Source organism: Petaurus breviceps, unplaced genomic scaffold (genome assembly GCF_028583685.1).
Source record: "Petaurus breviceps papuanus isolate PSGF00001 unplaced genomic scaffold, PetGlider_PUasm1.0 140, whole genome shotgun sequence".
NCBI classification, from domain to species: domain Eukaryota; kingdom Metazoa; phylum Chordata; class Mammalia; order Diprotodontia; family Petauridae; genus Petaurus; species Petaurus breviceps.
The window spans coordinates 38,266,519-38,285,294 of record NW_027185698.1 but is presented as its reverse complement, the minus strand read 5'-3'; the positions used below and the strand labels follow the sequence as shown (position 1 = coordinate 38,285,294).

The 18,776-nt window shown below is 36.8% G+C and overlaps 1 protein-coding gene across 9 annotated transcripts in view; it reads left to right on the top strand.

Annotated features, from left to right (window-relative positions):
• Positions 1 to 18,776, top strand: part of AFAP1 (actin filament associated protein 1) — a 271,615-nt gene that overhangs the window by 126,754 nt on the left and 126,085 nt on the right. For all 9 annotated transcript variants that reach the window (XM_069070333.1, XM_069070372.1, XM_069070351.1 and 6 more), the window contains one exon: positions 7,131 to 7,239. In XM_069070333.1, coding sequence (XP_068926434.1) covers positions 7,131 to 7,239 — 109 coding nt within the window. The remainder of the gene's footprint in view (positions 1 to 7,130; positions 7,240 to 18,776) is intronic.

The following is an 18,776-nucleotide window of genomic DNA, read 5'->3' as shown; positions in this document are numbered from 1 at the left end:
GCTTCACTTGAATATTGGTCTTCTTAAAGCATGGGGCTCTGTAGGTCCCCAGATACACTCTAAGCACTTGAATTGTGGTAAGTTGACATCAGACTTCTTCTCAGGACACTTGAGCTCATATCCTGACTCTGACACTTAGTTGATCCCATGTGACCATGGGTATGATGATGACAATAACAAATTTCATTTATAGAACACTTTGTGCATAAATTCTTTATGCACAATGTCAATTTAAACTCTATAGAAGTATCATGGGTGATGCAATTCAAATGTCATTATTTCCATTTTGAGGATGAGCAAACAGCCTTAAAGATTTGAACTGACTTGGTCAGGGTTACCCAGCCAGCATTTGTCAGATGTATGTCATGAGCCTAATCTTTTTGCCTTTGAGGCTTGCTCTCCCCACATCATGATGTCTCGTCTATGGAGTGAGCGCTCATTAAATATTGTGATTAAGGGCTTTACGTCATGTCAAAAAGCCCTCCTCTCTTCTCTACCATTTCTGCTCCAGCTGCTCTTCTCCTTCCTCATTCTTCTCCTCCTTTCTCTCTACCTCTTCTTCCTATTCCTCTTTTTCCCTTTTTCTTAGGCGGGTACTTGACTCAGAAGAGGACTCCCAAAGAAGGTCCTGGATTTGAATTTAGTTTTTCATGCCATGAGGCAAAATTATCTTTCACTGATGCTTTGGGAAAGGCAGATGGATTAGGGAGATTTAGAACTTTCCAAACTTTCTAACCATGTCATTCATCAGTGTGGTGTGTTGAGGCATTTACATATTCAGTTGTAAGCTGCCTTGCCCATAAAAAGGGAGACTAGAATAGACCAAAAGGGGAAAAAATGCACTTGGATAATAAAAATGTTCTTTGGAAGGGAGGCCTGCACTTTTCAGAAGGTTCGTGTTTTCATTTCAGACCCAAAGCCATACGTCTACAGCACTGATTGTATAGAGTCAGAGGCAAGTGCTGAGAGAGCATTTCAAAAATTGAGACCCAGTTCATTTCCAAAATGGATTCCATCTGTGTTGACTTTGGCCGTCCATGTCCTCCCACCCAACTCTGTGAAGCAGCCGGTGCACCAAAGGGGGCTCATCCAGACAAGCACCATTTGGGTTTCATTTCCTCTTTCTTCTACCCCCACCCGTCCCCCAAACTCAACATATGCAGAATAATAGTCTTAAAAGAGGCATGTTTCTGACATTTATCTAGGTAAGATAAGACTATGATGTTGTTCATAAAGAGCCATCCTGGAAGACAGAGAGAGAAACAGAAGGGAAGGGGAGGGGAGGGGGGAGAAGGAAAGGGGGTATTAAGGAGTGGTGAAAAGAGGGCATGATTTGTGGCATGGTTATGGAAGGGCCAGGAAATGTCATAGATACTTGGACACTGGTAAGAAAAGGTAAAAATTTACCTGTCAGAGCCAGGAGCCCTAAGGGTAGAGTCCCAGGTTGCCAGTAGACATAGAAAGGAGGTAATGGTCCAAGTAGAGAAGGCATACTGTGGAGTGGACCAAGGCTTTAAGTATGTACATGTACACACTTGTGCAGCTGCACACACACACACACACATTCCTTCATCTATTTCTCTGAAAGACTTTGACTCAATAGTATCAATAGTCAGTCAACTAGCATTTATTAAGAACCTATTATATTTCAGGCAGGCACTTTGCTAAGTGTTGGATTACAGGGATTTCCACTGACTAGAGGAAACTGTCCAAGATTGTTGTTTTTAAATAGTGCTTTGTGGCAACAAGTTACCTGGTATGGAGACTTTTGTTTCATAGTCCAAGCTCTTGAAAAGCAACTAGTCACAGAACTGGAGTTGGAAGGTACCTTGGTGGCCAACTCATACCTGAACAATCTCCTGACCACCCCCAGACACCTGTGACATGATCATTCAAGCTTTGCTTGAAACCCTCAGTGAAGGAGGTGATACTTACCTCCCAAGGCAGTCTATTCTACTTCCGTATAGCTCAAACTGTGAGGAAGTTTCCTGTTATATTAAACCTTCGTTCTCTGCCACTTTTTTGAGGTTTCATTTACAATAACCTTGCTTTCTTTTATTTTTTTAGAGGGGGAGGTAGGGCAATTGGAGTTAAGTGACTTGCCCAAGGTCACACGGCTAGTTTTTTGTGTTAACTGTCTGAGGCTGGATTTGATCTTAGGTCTTCCTGACTCCAGGGCGGGTGCTCTATTCACTGTGCCACCTAGTCACCCCATCCTTGCTTTATTTTTAAAAAATAAAATTTATTGATATCTTTTGTTTTTATATTGCCAACATTTCTCCCAATATCCCTCCATCTCCTCTTTCCCAGAAAACCAATGTATATAAGAAGTATTTTTTAAGAGAAAAAAAAAGAGGAAGAAGAAAAAAATCAGCAAAACCCCTATTAATAGAGAAAAATTCTACAGATATGTTTGGTACTCCCTTTAGGGAGCTCCCATCCCTGAAAAGGAGTGGAGGGGGGGATGTCTTTTTCATGTTTCTTATTAGCTGGAGTTTTGTTAATTCACTTTTGGTTGTTTTATAGTGGTTGTTCTTTCCATTTGTATTATTGTAGTTGTTCTATGGGCATTGTTTTCATGACTGTATCAGATACCACCATTCTTTCTTTCTTCTCTGCATTTGCAGCAATATTCAGTTACATTCCTGTACCGTTCGTATAGCCATTCTTCAAGTGATGGATATCTCCTTTGTTTCCAGTTTTTGCTGTCACTGCTAGATAAGTACTACTAGATATATTTTGGTGTATTTGGTGATGTTTTTCTAATTTTTATCAATGTCCTTCTTGGGGTATATGCCTAGGACTAGATTCTTTACCACATGTAGGTTTCTACAGGTTTCTACCACATGAAGGTTTCTTGTTATCCAAAGACCTTTCCAAAATTTGGGGCTCGGAACTGAACCCATTGCTCTAGATTTAGTCTGACCAGTGTATGGTATTCACCCTCCCTATTCCTGGACACTAACTCTATTAATACAGCTCAGGATTTCTTTAGCTTTTTGGATTGCTATATCATACTTTTGACTCATGTGAAACAGTCCATTGAAAATCCTGAATCCTTTGCAAATGAATTGTTGTCTAGTCTCATTTAGTTCAAAATCTTATCTAGTCTCACCAAATCCATCACCTGATCATCTTGTACTTGTGAAGTTAATATCTTGAACCCAATGGTTAATTTTTACATTTATCTCAATGACCACATTTATCTCTATTAAATTTTATCTTATTCAACTTGGCACAAATTTCTAACGTGAAGATCTTTTTACTTCCCAATTTCATAATCCAGCATAATAAACCTACGAAATATGTAAACTTGGTAAAATATGCAATCTGTGCTTGCAGTCAAGTCATTGACAAAAATGCCAAACAATGGAGGACAAGGATGCACCCCTGGGTCACTCAGCTAGAGCTCCCTTCCTAGCTGATATTGAACCATCAGTGACTGCTGTTTGGGTCCACACCTAACTAAATTCTAATTTACCTAATTTGACTACTGTTTAGGTTACATCTTTCTACTTTGTCTGCAAGAATAGCATGGGATTTTGGAATGTTTTGCTATAATCTAGGCAAAGGATGATGAAACATGCTTCCTTGACCTACAAATGAGAGACAATTGTGGAATATTCATTTCTGATTTGTTCCCCAATTCTAAATGCTACTTGCTTCCTCTTTCCTTAGAAATTACTTTGCCTATGTATAATTTGAATTTATTCATATTTATCCATATTCTTTGGCCCCTATAGAATGTGTACTCCTTGAGGGTAAGTAGTTTCATTTTTTTTCTTTTTATCTTTGGTTCCAAGCACAGAACTTGGCACACAGTAGAGCCTTAGTAAATGGTTATTGAGTGAATGAAAAGGAAACTTTTAAAACCACAAACATTTTGAGATTAAAAAAGGACTCCACTAATCACTAGTATTAGAAAAATTTCTTAAGAAACTAACTTCCTTCTAGAATACGTGATGACCTTAATGGAGGTCACTACACAATCTTAACTGGGTTTTTTTTTTTTTAGCAGAACATATTTAATTTCCCTTTCAACATTATCTTGACATTAAAAAAAAATCTGTCAGCTAATACAAAGGTAATTTAGTAATTTGTGCTTTGGCATTTGTCTCCATTCTGTCTGGACCAAAGGAAAGGAAAAGGTCAAGCTTTTCTTGTAAAAATCCCCTCAATACGAAACCTCTTTATTTTTCTTTAAATGATTAAGAACCCTATGGTCAAATTCAAGTTTTTTTAAAAAAATTATTATTGGTTTTTGTTTCATATGCTTAGCCAAGGAAAACACACTAATGATAAATTCAAGCACAGGGTTCAGCCGGTGAACACAGGCAGGTTCATGTTTAAGGTTACAGAAGAAAATGGAATGGGAGGATTAGAGATGGAAGGGAACCCACAATGCCATCATCACAGTGGCTACAATGATGTGGTATCTTGCAATGATCAGTGGTTTCAGAAGGCCTGAGTTCAAATCTTCCATTTACAACCTTTTTGATATCAGATGCGATCCCTTTCTCTCTCAGTCTTGCTTCCCTCATCTATTAAATGAGAGCAATAATAGCTTTAGTATCCTATCCCTTAGTTTTGTTGTAAGCATCAAATGAGATAAAGGAGTGTCCCTCGAATTACACTATTTAACGACCTAATTGGAATATAAGTATCTTGGGAAGCTTAGAATCTTAGCGTTAGAAGGGACTTGAGACAATACCTTCCCACTTAGAGCAGTGGTCATCCAATCAATGTGTAACCTCATATGATATAGATCTCATGAGCTCATTGGTAGTAAAGCAAGTGTTCTTCTCTTCCTCATCTTCCAAATACTGAAGAGCCATCAGCAAAGTCTCATTTGAGTAGGCACTGTGTCTTATTTATCTTTCTCTCCTCTCCTAGGGCTAGCAGAGTGCATTGAACATGGTAGATCATCATTACAGGCAGCTATGTGGCACAATATATTGAGCACAAGAGTCAGGAACACTTGAAGTCAAATCTGGTCTGAGACATTTATTAGACACTTAATCTCTGGCTGCCTTATTTTCCTGTTCTGTAAAATGGGGATAATAATAGCATCTAGCTCCCAGTGTTGTTATAGGAATAAGTGAAATAATGTACATTGCCAACCTATGTTAGTGCTAGTTTTTATCATCATCACCACCATCATCATGATCATTTGTATGAATCTTATTCATAAAACAGGCTATTCATGGGAAGAATGGAACTATCTCAATTCCAAAAATGGTGAAACTTTATTCCTTCTCATTAATTGAATTAGAGATTCATTCTAGCGTCGTGGAAAGGGGAGTACTTTTGGAATCAAGAGATTGGGTTGCAATCCCAGCTATGACCCTTATTGGGCACATCACTTAGCATCTATTTGCCTGAGTTTCCTTGTCTGTAACATGAGAATCATAGTAGCACCTACCTCCTGGGCTTGTTGTGAGGATCAAATGAGGTAATAATTGTATATAATTGTAAAACACAGTACCTGGTATAGTAAGTGTTAAATAAATGTTAGCTGGATGGTGCTGTGGATAGAGCGCTGGGCTTAGAATCAGGAAGTTTCCTCTTTCTGATTTGAAATTCTGCCTCAGACAATTACTAGCTATGTGACCCTGGGCAAGTCATTTAACCCTGTTTGCCTCAGTTTCTTTATCTGTAAAGTGAGCTGGATAAGGAAATGACAAACCACTCCAGTCTCTTTGCCAAGAAAATCCTAAATGGGATCACAGAGAGTCAGAAATGACAGAACAACAACAATAATAAAAATGTTAGTACTGTTATTATTTTTAGTACCATTTTTACTAGCTATATGGCATTTGCACCTTAATTTCTCTGGGCCTCAGTTTTCTCCTCTGTTAAAAGGAGATAATTCTTGCAGCACTTGCCTCAAAGGGTTGTCATAGGGGAATTATGTAATAAACCTTAAAATGTTATGAAAACGAATATCACTTCAACCCTATGACTTTCCTGTTGCAAGAATATTTAATAGGTCTAGTAGGGGCCTGCCCGATGCTGACCAAAATGTATCATATTCTATTTTGGACTTAACAATTTGAGGGAGATGTGGAGGGCTTGGAGCTAGGCCAGAGGAACAAAACATGATGATTAAAGGACTGGGAAAGGAGCCCTGTGAGGAGAGTCCAGAGGAATTGGAATTATGTGCAGCCTGGGGAATAGAAGACTGGGGGTGGAAGGGAAATTGCTGTCTTCAAGTATAGGAAAAAATCTCATGCAGGTGGTAGACACTGAGTTATCCCTGCTCTAACCGAGGAGACTGAGAAGTGAGCTGCGCTTCAGTGGGGAGGCGGATCATTGTAAAATGATTTCTTGGCCACAAGGATTACAGTGTCTCAGAAACGGTAATTGTAGGAGGAGGTAGTGGTTTCTCTTTTTTGGAAAAAGAAAATCTTAATTAAAAATGGATAATAATACTTAAACTACCTGTCCTCACAAAGTCATCTTCTGGGTGGGGGTAGGGTGGGGTATGAGGACCAACACTCATTGCTCTTAGAGAAGCAAGAAGCCCATCGTTGTGGTAAAATTCATCAGGTCTGGGATTAGAGAACCCGGGTTCAGATCTTGGCTTTCACTTTTTACCCATGTGACCATGGCACGGGCAAGGCATCTTCCTGCTTTGGACCTCATTTTTTTCATCTGTAAAACGAGGAGATTGAACTAGATGGTCTCTCAGCACCCTTTCAACTCCGTGATCTCTAAAATTACCTTCTAGTTCTGTGATCCTGTCTTCTGAGCTGTTCACAGGTGGTTGATTTTTTTTTTTGGTTGATTACATCTAAATATAATATCAAAGCTAAATTTAAGGCTAATGGGAAGGTGGAGAACACGAGAAAGCTTGTGAATCTTTCATAGTTAAGTCAAAAAGTATTTATTAAATGTTTACTCAGTGCCACACATTGTGCTAAATTCTGAGGATGCAAAGAAAAGAAAAAAAGAAACAGTCCTAGTTCTCAAGGAACAGTTAATCTAATGGATTAGCAAGGTATTATCCAGGTATGCAGGAAAGAAAGGCTTATTATTGGCAAGTTCTTGATGAATATTGAACTCCCACTGACTTTATTGGTTTCTATCTGAGCCTTATAATGATTCTGGACTCTGTTTTTCTCATTTAGCCTCCAGACAGTGGGCCTCCACCATTACCAACATCTTCTCTCCCAGAAGGCTATTATGAAGAAGCCGTGCCATTGAGTCCTGGAAAAGCTCCTGAGTATATCACTTCAAGTGAGTAATGTTGCCTTGGAAGAGGCAGTGGATTTTAAGAAGACACGAGGGTTTGATTGGTCTCTTGTTAACCATCTATAAAATGAAAATGGCGGACAAGGAGAAATCGCTGATGTTTTCTTCCAGCATGAAAATACTGTGATTCTATGAACGCAAGATTATGCCTTGAAATTCTTATTGGGCGATAGCATTGGAAAAGTTCATAGCAAAAAAATTTGAGGGAAACCTTCTTAACAGAGCTGTCCACTGGTGGAACAGGCATTCTTAGGAGGTATTGAGTTAGCCCTCACTAGGGGTCTTCAAGAAGAGGATAGATGTTAGAGAAGGAATTTTCAGTCATGTAAGGACAGTCTTTGAGGGCCCTTCTAACTTTGAGAATTTTTGTGATTCTGAGAAAGCAAAAGAGAGGGTTCTGAGTTAGGTCTACATGCAAAATGAGATTCAGTTCAATTTAACAAACGGTATTTATTAGGTATCTGTTTGGTTCCAATAAATCATAGGGTTATAAATTTTAATCTGGAAGGGAATTTTGAGTTGATTTAGCACCACATCTTCACTTGACAGGATAAGTAACAGATTTGGGCAGCTAGGGAAGTACCAGAGTACATAGAGCACTGGGCTTAGGATCAGGAAGACTCATTTTCCCGAGTACAAATCTGGCCTCAAACATTTACTTACTGGGTGACCCTGGGAAAGTCACTTAACCTTGTTTCCTCAGTTTCTTCATTTGTAAAAAGAGATGAAGAAGCAAATGGCAAATCACTTAAGTATCTTTGCCAAGAAAACTCCAAATAGGGTCATGAAAAGTTGGCTGTGACTGAGATGACTGAATACCAACAACCATGCTCAAGATAGGTGGTCAATTGAGGAGCTAGGTCCTTTGATTCCAAATCCAATAGACTTCCCATACTACCACACTATATAAGGCATTGTGGTAAGAGAGTGCATGTTATAACAGAAAATGTACTGGACATGAGTCATTAGACCTCAGTTTGAAACTGCCTTAGCTACTTCAAAGCCATGTGAATATGGACAAGTATTTTAACCTTTCAGAGTATCCTTTTCCTCTTCTGTAAAAGGCAAAAAATAGCCTCTTTATTGTTTTGTCTCCTAGAACTTTTGGGAAATACTTTGTAAACTTTAAAATGCTTTTTGAAGGAATTATTTTTAGTATTATAATTCAAGTGCTTTGGATACATAAAGATAAGGAAGATGGGGGTGATACCCTCAAGGAACTTTCACAGCCTTCAGCCAAAGTAGAAAGTTAAGCTAGAGTTGAAAGGTAATGTTGATGAAAGTTCATTGAACAAAAGTAGAAAGCATTTTGCACATGGAAGGTAGCATTAATGATATAATAAAATACTGGTAGTATGCGTTATTAGAGAATTTCCTCTGTTGTTCAGGGCCCTCCATCGATACTACCTTATATGTACAAATACAAATATAATAGTGTTCCATGCAAATATATAATTCCAGAGAAAAGTGGTTATTTGGCCTCCGTTTAAAGAGCTCTGGTGTTAGGGAATTCATGATTCTGTAAGGAAGCCCCTTGCGACAGTTCCTATTTATAGGAAGTTTTTGTTTATGATATGCCTTAATCTGTCTCTATTTTTCATTCCTAGTTCTGCTCCATGGGCCCATATGACTGTTTTGTTTCCTCCTATTTCTCCCTTCTTTAGTCTTATTGAAGCAGATTTGCATAGTGGATAAAATATGGGACTAGAAGTCAGGAAGATTTGTGTTTGCTGAATTCTACTTGAAAAACTAGCTGTGTGACCCTGGGCAAGTCACCAAGTCACACCTGGGCAAGCATTCAAAGACTCAGTTTCCTCACCTATAAAATGGGGATAATAATGGTAGGGTTGTTTCAAGGATCAAATGCAATAATGCTTTGAAAAGCTTTTTAAAGTTTTGAAAACTTACTTAAACAGGAGACTTTATTATCATTATTATGATAATTATTCACAACCCTTCCTACTTTCTGCTGATCCTCAGATGAATTGGGTTTTAGCTCTCTCTCAGTTCTGCTTGCCTCTTCTGAATAGATTCAGGCTTGGTCCCTCAACCATGTGAAGTGCCAAATGGCACATTCCACCTGTGGTCCAAGCAGAGCAGAGGAGGACTGTCCCCTTTCCTCCTTGGTGCACAGAATGCAGATAGTCACGTGATCTGAAATTGAATGATCTTTTTGCATTGTAAACTCACTGAGGTGGTACTCAACTAATACTCATAGGGTTTTTGTTTTTTTAATTTTTTGTATGGTTTGCTAATTTATGTGGTTTGTCATTTTATGTATGATTTATTATTTTATGTATAATTTGTTATTTTGTTATTTTACTTATGATTTGTCATTTTGGGTGTAATTTATTATTTCATGTTATTTTATGTGTGAAGTATCCAGCCATACCTTCTCTCATCTTGTGTATAGTTGATTATTTTTGAGCCCAAACATCAGCATTTACATTTTTTACAAGATCATTTGTCTAGAACTGAATTAGACCTCATGATATGTGGTCTAATAACACTTTTTAGATAGGAGGAGATTGAGAACCAAAGAAACAAGTGACTTGTCCATTGTCATGTAGATAATAAGAAACAGAGGGGGGATTTGAATTCAAGTTCTCTGACTCCAGAATCAGTGCCCTTTTGACTCTGCTGCCCTTCCTTCTCACACACACACAATTAACTTATATTTGTTCATTGTTAGATTAACAATTCCTTTTTAGTTTAATTTCAGCATCCTTTAAGAATTGAAGCAATGACACAATTCCTTTTTGAAAATAAAACTGGAATTTATATTTTCTCCTAATTTAATTAGACTGATTTCCCATTATTAATGCAAATAAATAAATTTTAAAAAGTAATATACATTAATTTAATATATACATAAAGTAATATACAACAAGAAAGTAAAATACAGTAATAAATGATCATTCTCTGGTGGATGTCAGGTGATTGTGCTATTTTCCATCTTAATCAGTGATGTCTTCACATTGATTTCTTATTATTACTGCTATTATTCATTATAACAACAAGGATAGTAATAACTGCCATTTGTATAGCATTTTAAAGTTGATAAAATGCAAACAACCCATGAGGTTGTTTGTTCCTGTAGTGTTGTTACCTATATTTTACAGATAAGGAGACTGAGGCTCAGAAAAGTTAGATAGCCTTCCCAGGGTCACATAGTAAATGAAATTGGAACAAAGGTCTCTCTTGGTCCTTAAGCTGTTTGTCACTCTTTCCATGTTACTATGTTGCTCTCGTGTGTTAGAGAATCAGAGTTAGTGGAATTGCCCTTAGCACAGTCTTGCTTTGGGTTAAAATAAAGCATTGACAAGTTGAACAGAAGCTGCCATTACCTGGAGTCCTGATTCTGTGTCTCACAGGTGCAGTAGCATTGATAGATAATTGTTCCCTATAGCTATCTGATAACTCTCTGCAGGCTCTTTTAGTCAACACCAGTCTTTTCACTTCAAATGAAAAATCTAACAGACTAAGGCCTGAAATCTTTCAGAACAAGCGTTCTCCTAGAGTGCATTGATCAGGGATCAATGATCTCTGATGGTGCTGCAATTTTTTTTTTTGCATGGGCTAGGCAGTCTCTCATTGTTGGATTCCATTGAAATTGAAATAGATGGTCAAGATGGCCCCCAATGGGCTTAATGGCAGGTTATTACTTGAGAAGTACATATGAAACTAGAAAAAACAGAGTTTGAATGCAGATTGAAGCAAACTACCTGTTATCTGTCTTTTTCTTGTTTGGTTTTGTTTCCTTTTTCCTATTTTTCATTCCATCTGATACAATCCTTCTTTATAACCTGACTATAATGTCTAATGTGAAAGTATTTGCAGATCCTATACTTGATTGTATGCTGTCATGGGGGGGGGAAGGGAGGGAGGGAGAGAAAATTTGAAACTCAAGGAATTGTGGAACTGAATCTTGTAAACTAAAAGTAAACAAACAAATTAATACAGGCCAAAAATTTTTTTAAAAAAGGACATATGAAAGATGAATTACTCCTTTATCTCTCTCTCTCCCCCCTTGGAGAACCACTCTGTTAACAAAGACATTTTTCCCCTACACTTAATAGAATTTTATTTTTTCCAATTACATGTAAAGATAATTTTCAACATTCACTTTTAGAAGATTTTGAGTTCCAAATATTTTTCTACCTCTTTCCCTCTTCCTCCCTCCCCCAAACAGCAAATAATCTGATATAGGCTATACATGTACAATAATATTAAACATTTTTCCACATCAGTTATGTTGCAAAAGAAGAATCAGAATGAAGGGGAAAAAACACAAAGAAGAAAAAGCAAAAAAGAATAAAGAGAGAAAATAGTATGCTTCAATCTGCATGAAGATTCCATAGCTCTTTTTCTGTCTGTGAATAGCTTTTCCATCCTATGTCTTTTAGAATTGTCTTAGATCATTGTGTTGCTGAGAAGAACTAGGTCTATTTAAGTGGTCATCACACAGTGTTGCTGTTATTGTGTACAGTGTTCTGGTTCTGCTCACTTCAATCGTATCAGTTCATGTAAGTCTTTTCAGGTTTTATGAAATCCTTCTGCTCATCATTTCTCATAGCACAATAATATTCCATGACATTCACATACCACAACTTGTTCAGCCATTCTCCAATTGCTGGGCATTGCCTCAATTTCCAATTCTTTGCTACCATAAAAAGAGCTGTTATAAATATTTTTGTACAAATAAGTCCTTTACCATTCTCCCCCCACCCCTTTTTTGCATCTGTTTGGAATACATACCTAGTAGTTGTATTGATGGATCAAAGGTTATGCACAGTGCTATATTATAGCCCTTTTGGCATAGTTCCAAATTGTTCTCCAGAATGGTTGCATCAGGTCACAACTCTACCAACAATGCATTAATGTTCCAATTTTTCCACATTTTCTACAACATTTATCATTTTCCTAATATTTTTTTGTAATATTAGCCAATTTTTTGTAATTTTATTTTTTTGGTAATATTAGCCAATTAATTTTGTAATTAAATATGTAATTAAAATGTATTTTTATATAAAAATATATTAAATATTAAAAATATGTAATTAAATATGTAATTAAATATGTAATATTAGCCAATATGATAGGTGTGAGATGGTACCTCAGAGTTGTTTTAATTTGCATTTCTCTAATCAATAGTGATTTAGAGCATCTTTTCATATGACTATAGATAGCTTTAATTTCTTCATCTGAAAACTCCCTGTTAATATCCTGACCATTTCTCAATTGGGGAATGACTTGTATTCTTATCAATTTGACTCAGTTCTCTATATATTTCAGAAATGAGGTTTTTATCAGACACTGGCTGTAAAAATTGTTCCCCAGCTTTCTGACTTTTTTCTAATCTTGGTTGCATTGACTTTATTTGTGCAACACCTTTTAATTTTAATGTAATCAAAATTATTCATTTTGCATTTCATAATGTTCTCTATCTCTTGTTTGAGCCTGATAATTTTTTCCCTTCTCCATAGATCCTACAGAAAAGCTTTTCCTTACTCTCCTAATTTGCTTATGGTATAACCCTTTATGTTTAAATCATGTGCCCATTTTATCCTTATATTGGTATATTGTATAAGATGTTGGTCTGTGCCTAGTTTCTGTCGTACTATTTTCCAGTTTCCCCAGCAGCTGTTGTTAAATAGAGTGCTTATCTCAGAAGTTAGAGTCTTTGCATTTATCAAACGGTAGATTACTGTAGTCATTGACTACTTTGTCTTGTGTACCTTACCTATTCCACAACTCTCTTTCTTAGCCAGTACCAAATAGTTTTGATGATTACTGCTTTATAATACGGTTTTAGATATGTTGTAGCTAGGTCACTTTCCTTTGCATTTCTTTTCATAAATTTCCTTGGTATTCTTGACCTTGTTTTTCCAGATGAATTTTGTTATTTTTTTTCCAGCTCTATAAAGTAATTTTTGGTAATTTGATTGGTATGGCACTGAATAAATAAATAAATTTAGGTAGAATTGTTATATTTATCATATTAGTTTGGCCTACCCATGAGCAACTGAAATTTTTCCAATTATTTAGATCTAACTTTATTTTTGTGAAAAATGTTTTGTAACTGTGTTCATGTAGTTCCTGGGTTTGTCTTGGCAAGTAGACTCCCAAATATTTCATATTGTCTATAGTTATTTTAAATGGAATTTCTATTTCTATCTCTTGTTGCTGGGTTTTGTTAGTAATATGCAGAAATGCTAGTGATTTACATGGGTTTATTTTATATCCTACAACTTTGCTAAAGTTGTTAATTATTTCAAGTAGTTTTTTTTTAGTTGATTCTCCAGGATTCTCTAAGCATAACATTGTATCATCTGCAAAGAGTGTTAGCTTTGCTTCCTCATTGCTTATTCTAATTCCTTCAATTTCTAACAAAGACTTTTTAAGAAAGAGAAAAAAATCATAAAAATGTATTAGTACATTGAAAAAAAATCTGATATCATATGCATTGTTCTACTCTGACATACCCCTGACACTTATACAAAGGAGACAATCAAGATAGAAGGATGAAAAAATGAAAGGAAACAATCATTTACTAAGTATGTAAGTGCATTTAAGTATTGTGATCCTCACAATAACCCTAGGAGGTAGGAAATGCTATTATCCTCATTTTATTGATGAGGAAAAATGAGGCTGAGAAAAATGAAGTGATTTGCCTAGGGTTATGCAGCTTAGTAAGTATTTGACTTTGGATTTGAACTCAGATCTTTCTGACATCAGGCCCAACGTACTTTCCGCTGTACCACCTTCTTTTAGATCAAACTTGTTCTTCGTGGTTTTGAAACCTAATAGTAATAATTAACATTTCTATAACACTTTAAGCTTTATAAAGCCATTTGTAAACCAATTTTAAAACAATTTGTAAAGCAAAGTATAACCTTTAAAAGTAGGTGCTATGTTCTACAACATTCATTTTCAATGATTGTGTGGTAGTTGTACTTTCCATTTACATTATTGTAGTTATTACATATTTTTTCTTGACTCTGCTTACATTTCACTTTGTATCACTTCATATAAATCTTTTCTTGCTTCTCTGTATTCATTATGCTTATGGTTTCTTACAGCACAATAATTTTCCAAACATGTCAATGTACCATTATTTATTTAGCTATTTCCCAATCAGTGGTCAGCTGCTTTGTCTCCATGAAAAGTACTGCTATGAATATTTGGGGGGCTCATGGCACCATTTCATATCTCTGACACCCTTTGATATTACCCCAAATTCTTGCCCTTCCTTCAGACATCCTATATTTTCTGGTTTTTACATTGCCTTTAAGTAAATTTTGAGCATAATTTTAGCAAAGTGGTGGCCTATTGGAGGAGCCATAGTTGAGAATGTAATAGATAAAAATTCCCTCTTGATGGAAACATGGTACAGAGGAAAATATGAGATTTAGAGTTAAGAAACTTGAGTTCAAGTTCCGTTCCTGCTTCTTGTGTGACCCTGGACAATTTGTGAAACGTATCTGAGCTTTAGTTTCCTCATTTGCTCTCCGTTCTACTATTATCCTTTATAAGAAGAAAAGACAATTTATTTTTTTGTAGAAGTCATCTCAATTTTTGAGACATAGGTATCAAAACTGATCTCTTTATTGTTTTTTTTAAAGCAATCCGGGTTTAAGTAACTTGCTCAAGGTTACATGGCCAGTTGTTTCTGGGTGAGGTGCTAAGTATCTGAGCCTGGATTCAATCCCAGGTCATCCCGACACTGGGGCCAGTGCTTTTACTCGCTGTGCTACCTGGCAGCCCCAAAACTGATCTCTTTAATTAGCATAAAATAAGATTTTTTAAATTTTGCTATGATTCTGAAAATGATATAATTCAATAAACACTTATTAAAAATGTATTTTGTGCAGAGCACTGTGCTAGATGTGTGAAACAGTCTGGTTGAGAAATACTTTTAGTTATTATATAGTTTTAGATATTAGATAAATTCTAAACAAAATACTAGAGAAAGTTTAGAAAAAAAAGACGAAGAAGTTGGGAAATCAAGAGGCATTGGTAACAACTACAATAAATTTTCTTGGGGCGGCCAGATGGCTCAGTGAGTAAGAGCACTGGCCCCAGAGTCGGAATGACCTGTGATCGAATCCAGGCTCAGATACTTAGCACCACACCCAGAAATAACTGGCTGTGTAACCTTGAGCAAGTTACTTAACCCCAATTGCTTAATTAAAAAAAAATTAAAAAAAATTTTCTCTTCATTCAGCCATTTTTATTAAGAAAGGGTTAAAAATGCTGCTTGGAAAAAACATATGGAGTTCATCTCTTATTATCATAAAACATTTAAAAATATATTTATCTTTACCTGTTTTTTTTTGTTTGTTTGTTTGCTTTTTGGAGGGGGAAGGTAGGGCAATGGGGGTTAAGTGACTTGCCCAAGGTCACACAGCTAGTTTTTTGTGTTAAGTGTCTGAGGCCAGATTTGAACTCAGGTTCTCCTGACTCCAGGGCCGGTGCTCTACTTACTGTGCCACCTAGCCACCCCAGCCTTACCCGGATGTAAAATAGCTAATTATGCCACCAAATTCTTTCTGAAGTACCTCATCTTATTCTGGAGGGGACTGTGGGTTCTTGATGGATAAACTAGTGGGGTGAAACTTTGACCCATCTTCCCATACTAGATGGTTTTTGAGGGTAGGTCCTATGCAAGACTGTGTCTGACATTCAAAGACCAGGCTAGCTAGTTAAGTGTGGTATGGCTCTTTACCAGAAAGGCCAATGGAAGTAATTTTTAACTTAAAAAAAAATTCATGATAACAATTATCATAGCACCAATCATGTTGATAGGAAAAAGTACTTTTGCTGTTTTAAGTGATTGATTGATAGTATTCTTTCCTTGATGTTTTAAAGTATTAAGCTAATTAAAGCATGGTTTGAAATACATGACCCAGGTTCAATTTTTGTTTCATGCAGCTCTTTTCTCCTTGTTGGCAAGCTGAGCTTTGTGAAAAGTCTGTTGCCTGGGGTTTGAATCATTCAGCTGTAGCCCTTGAGAGGAGGTCACAGCCTTCCAAAGAGCTAGTAGGCATTTCTGTTTGATTTATTGAAATGAATACTGTAGCTAGCCATCACTGTGAGTAGCCCAACCTGTCACATCCTGTTCCTCTGATTGAGGCCGTGCCAGTGACTGATTTGCTTCAAGCTAATTCCAGAGGAAATAGCTCAGTGGAGCTAAATGCCCCAGGGATCAATCCAGTCACCAGGGGCTCACCACATGGTGCCTCAGTTCATCATATGCATTTGAGAAATCTCTTATAGCCTGTGGCACCCACAACTTGTCTTCCATCCCTTGAAGAATAATAGACATGGATTAGCTTTGTTCTGATTGATGACCTAAATCAGTCATGGATTATATTGCCTTTTTCATTTTTCTTGAGTTTGGAGTTGTTTTATAGGTTTCTTGATTTATTTTTCCTCCAAGTTGGTTTTACATTTCATCTTGGCTTTGACTATGTTAGCAGATCTTTGTTCTTAGATTTTTTTTAGTGTTCAGGATGCCATGAGACTCTTGGGAGGTGGGTGTTTGAATATATTACCAAGGACCCTTTTGACTGCCTCTTCCCTTTGTACTGGATTATTTGAGTTAGTTTAATTTCACATATACTTATGGAATATCTATTTTGTGCAAGGCACCATACTGGGTACTGTGGATTTAAAGATGAAAAAGGCACATAGTCCTTAATGTCTAGGGATTTACAATCAAATAGAGAGGCTATGGGCCCAGACAACCCAAAGGAGGTAATTTGGTGGGAGGAGCATGAAACATATGGATTCCTTCTTGAAATAATATTTTATAATAAACAATTTAAATAAATTTTAAATATTATTAAATATTAATATTAAATAGTCAAATAAAATAAAACACATCTATATATTTGTTATAAATATTACAAGTATACATATAAATAAATGTAAAATTTATATATACATATGAAAATACATATTATGCATGTATATACATCATACATATATAAATACATATACATAAAATACAGATTATATATGTATTTTTAAAACCTCACAAGTTCAAAGACTCTAGGTTAAGAACTCAGGGAATATATAACCTAGAAGGATACATTGTATAATGCAAGGAACCCCAGGCTTGGAAATAATTAGAAGGTTTTCACTCTGAAACTCATGGTGTGTGTGACCTTGGACAAATCACTAAGACTCATTTCCCTCATTCATTCAATGAAGGAGTTGGACTTCATGATCTTTGAAGTCCCTTCCAGAGCTAAATTCTATGATCCTATGAACTTCAAAGCTCTATCCCAACTCTGGAATTCATAAATATGATAATTCTACAGTTTGAAGATGTAGAAAGTGGAGTATACAGTATGATGTTAATTCACAGGGAGTTGAAAGATCATTTCTAGCTGGGGAGGAATGAAGGAAATCTTTATGATTGAGGTGACATTTGATATGAGCCTTAAAGGACAGATAGGAATTGGATAATTGGATCGTGTGTTGTTTTCCCCACGCTGTGCCCCGGTTTCTTTATTTGTAAAAGAAGGATGAGAGGTGAGGTGTAGGCTCAGCTTGCTTTTAGCTCCTAATCATCAATTCATTTTCCAAGCATCGGCACATTTGACCTTCATATCTGTCTTATACCACAGATTGTTATCGCCATTCTGAGGATCAGAGAGATGATGGGATTTGCCCAAGGCCACATAACCAGTAAGAGGCAAGATGAGGACTCATAAGGCCATAAAGCTACTAAATCCAACCCCATTTTATGGGTGAAAAATTGGTTCTCAGGAAGGTCAAGAACTGAAGGGATTATAAGGGGCACAAGAAAAAGAGAAGGGACTTTCTTTCCTCTTGATCTTTCTTGATACAAGAATAGGTGATGTAGGATTTGAACCTAGGTCTTCTGACCCTTGAACCTAGTGATTTTTTTTTCCCAGTAGATCATGATGCCTCTTTTGTGATCTGTTCACTTTAAATAGATGATCTTTCAGACATTGTGAAAGAATTTTCTTGTTGCTCAGTCATTTCAGTCTTGTCGGACTCTCCATGACCTCATTTGGTGTTTTCTGGATGTGGTTTGCCATTTCCTTCTCTGGTTCATTTTACGGATGAGGAAACTGAGGCAAGCAGGGCTAAGTGACTTGTCCAGGGTCACCTCAGCTAGGAAGTGTCTGAGACCAGATCTGAGCCCAGGAAGATGAATTTTCCTGACTACAGGCCTGGTGCTCTATCCTCTGTGATACCTACTGCCCTATGAAAAAATTACTCTCCTCTAAATTTGGGTGAAAAATAATTGCTCAAGAATTATGTTCTGGGGGCGGCTAGGCCCTGGAGTCAGGAGGACCTGAGTTCAGATTTGACCTCAGACACTTAACACTTACTAGCTGTGTGACCTTGGGCAAGTCACTTATCCCCAATTGCTCTGCCTTCCCCCCTCCAAAAAAGCCAAAAAACAAAACAACCCCCCCAACACCCCCCTACCCCCAACACACACACACACACACACACACACACACACACACACACACACA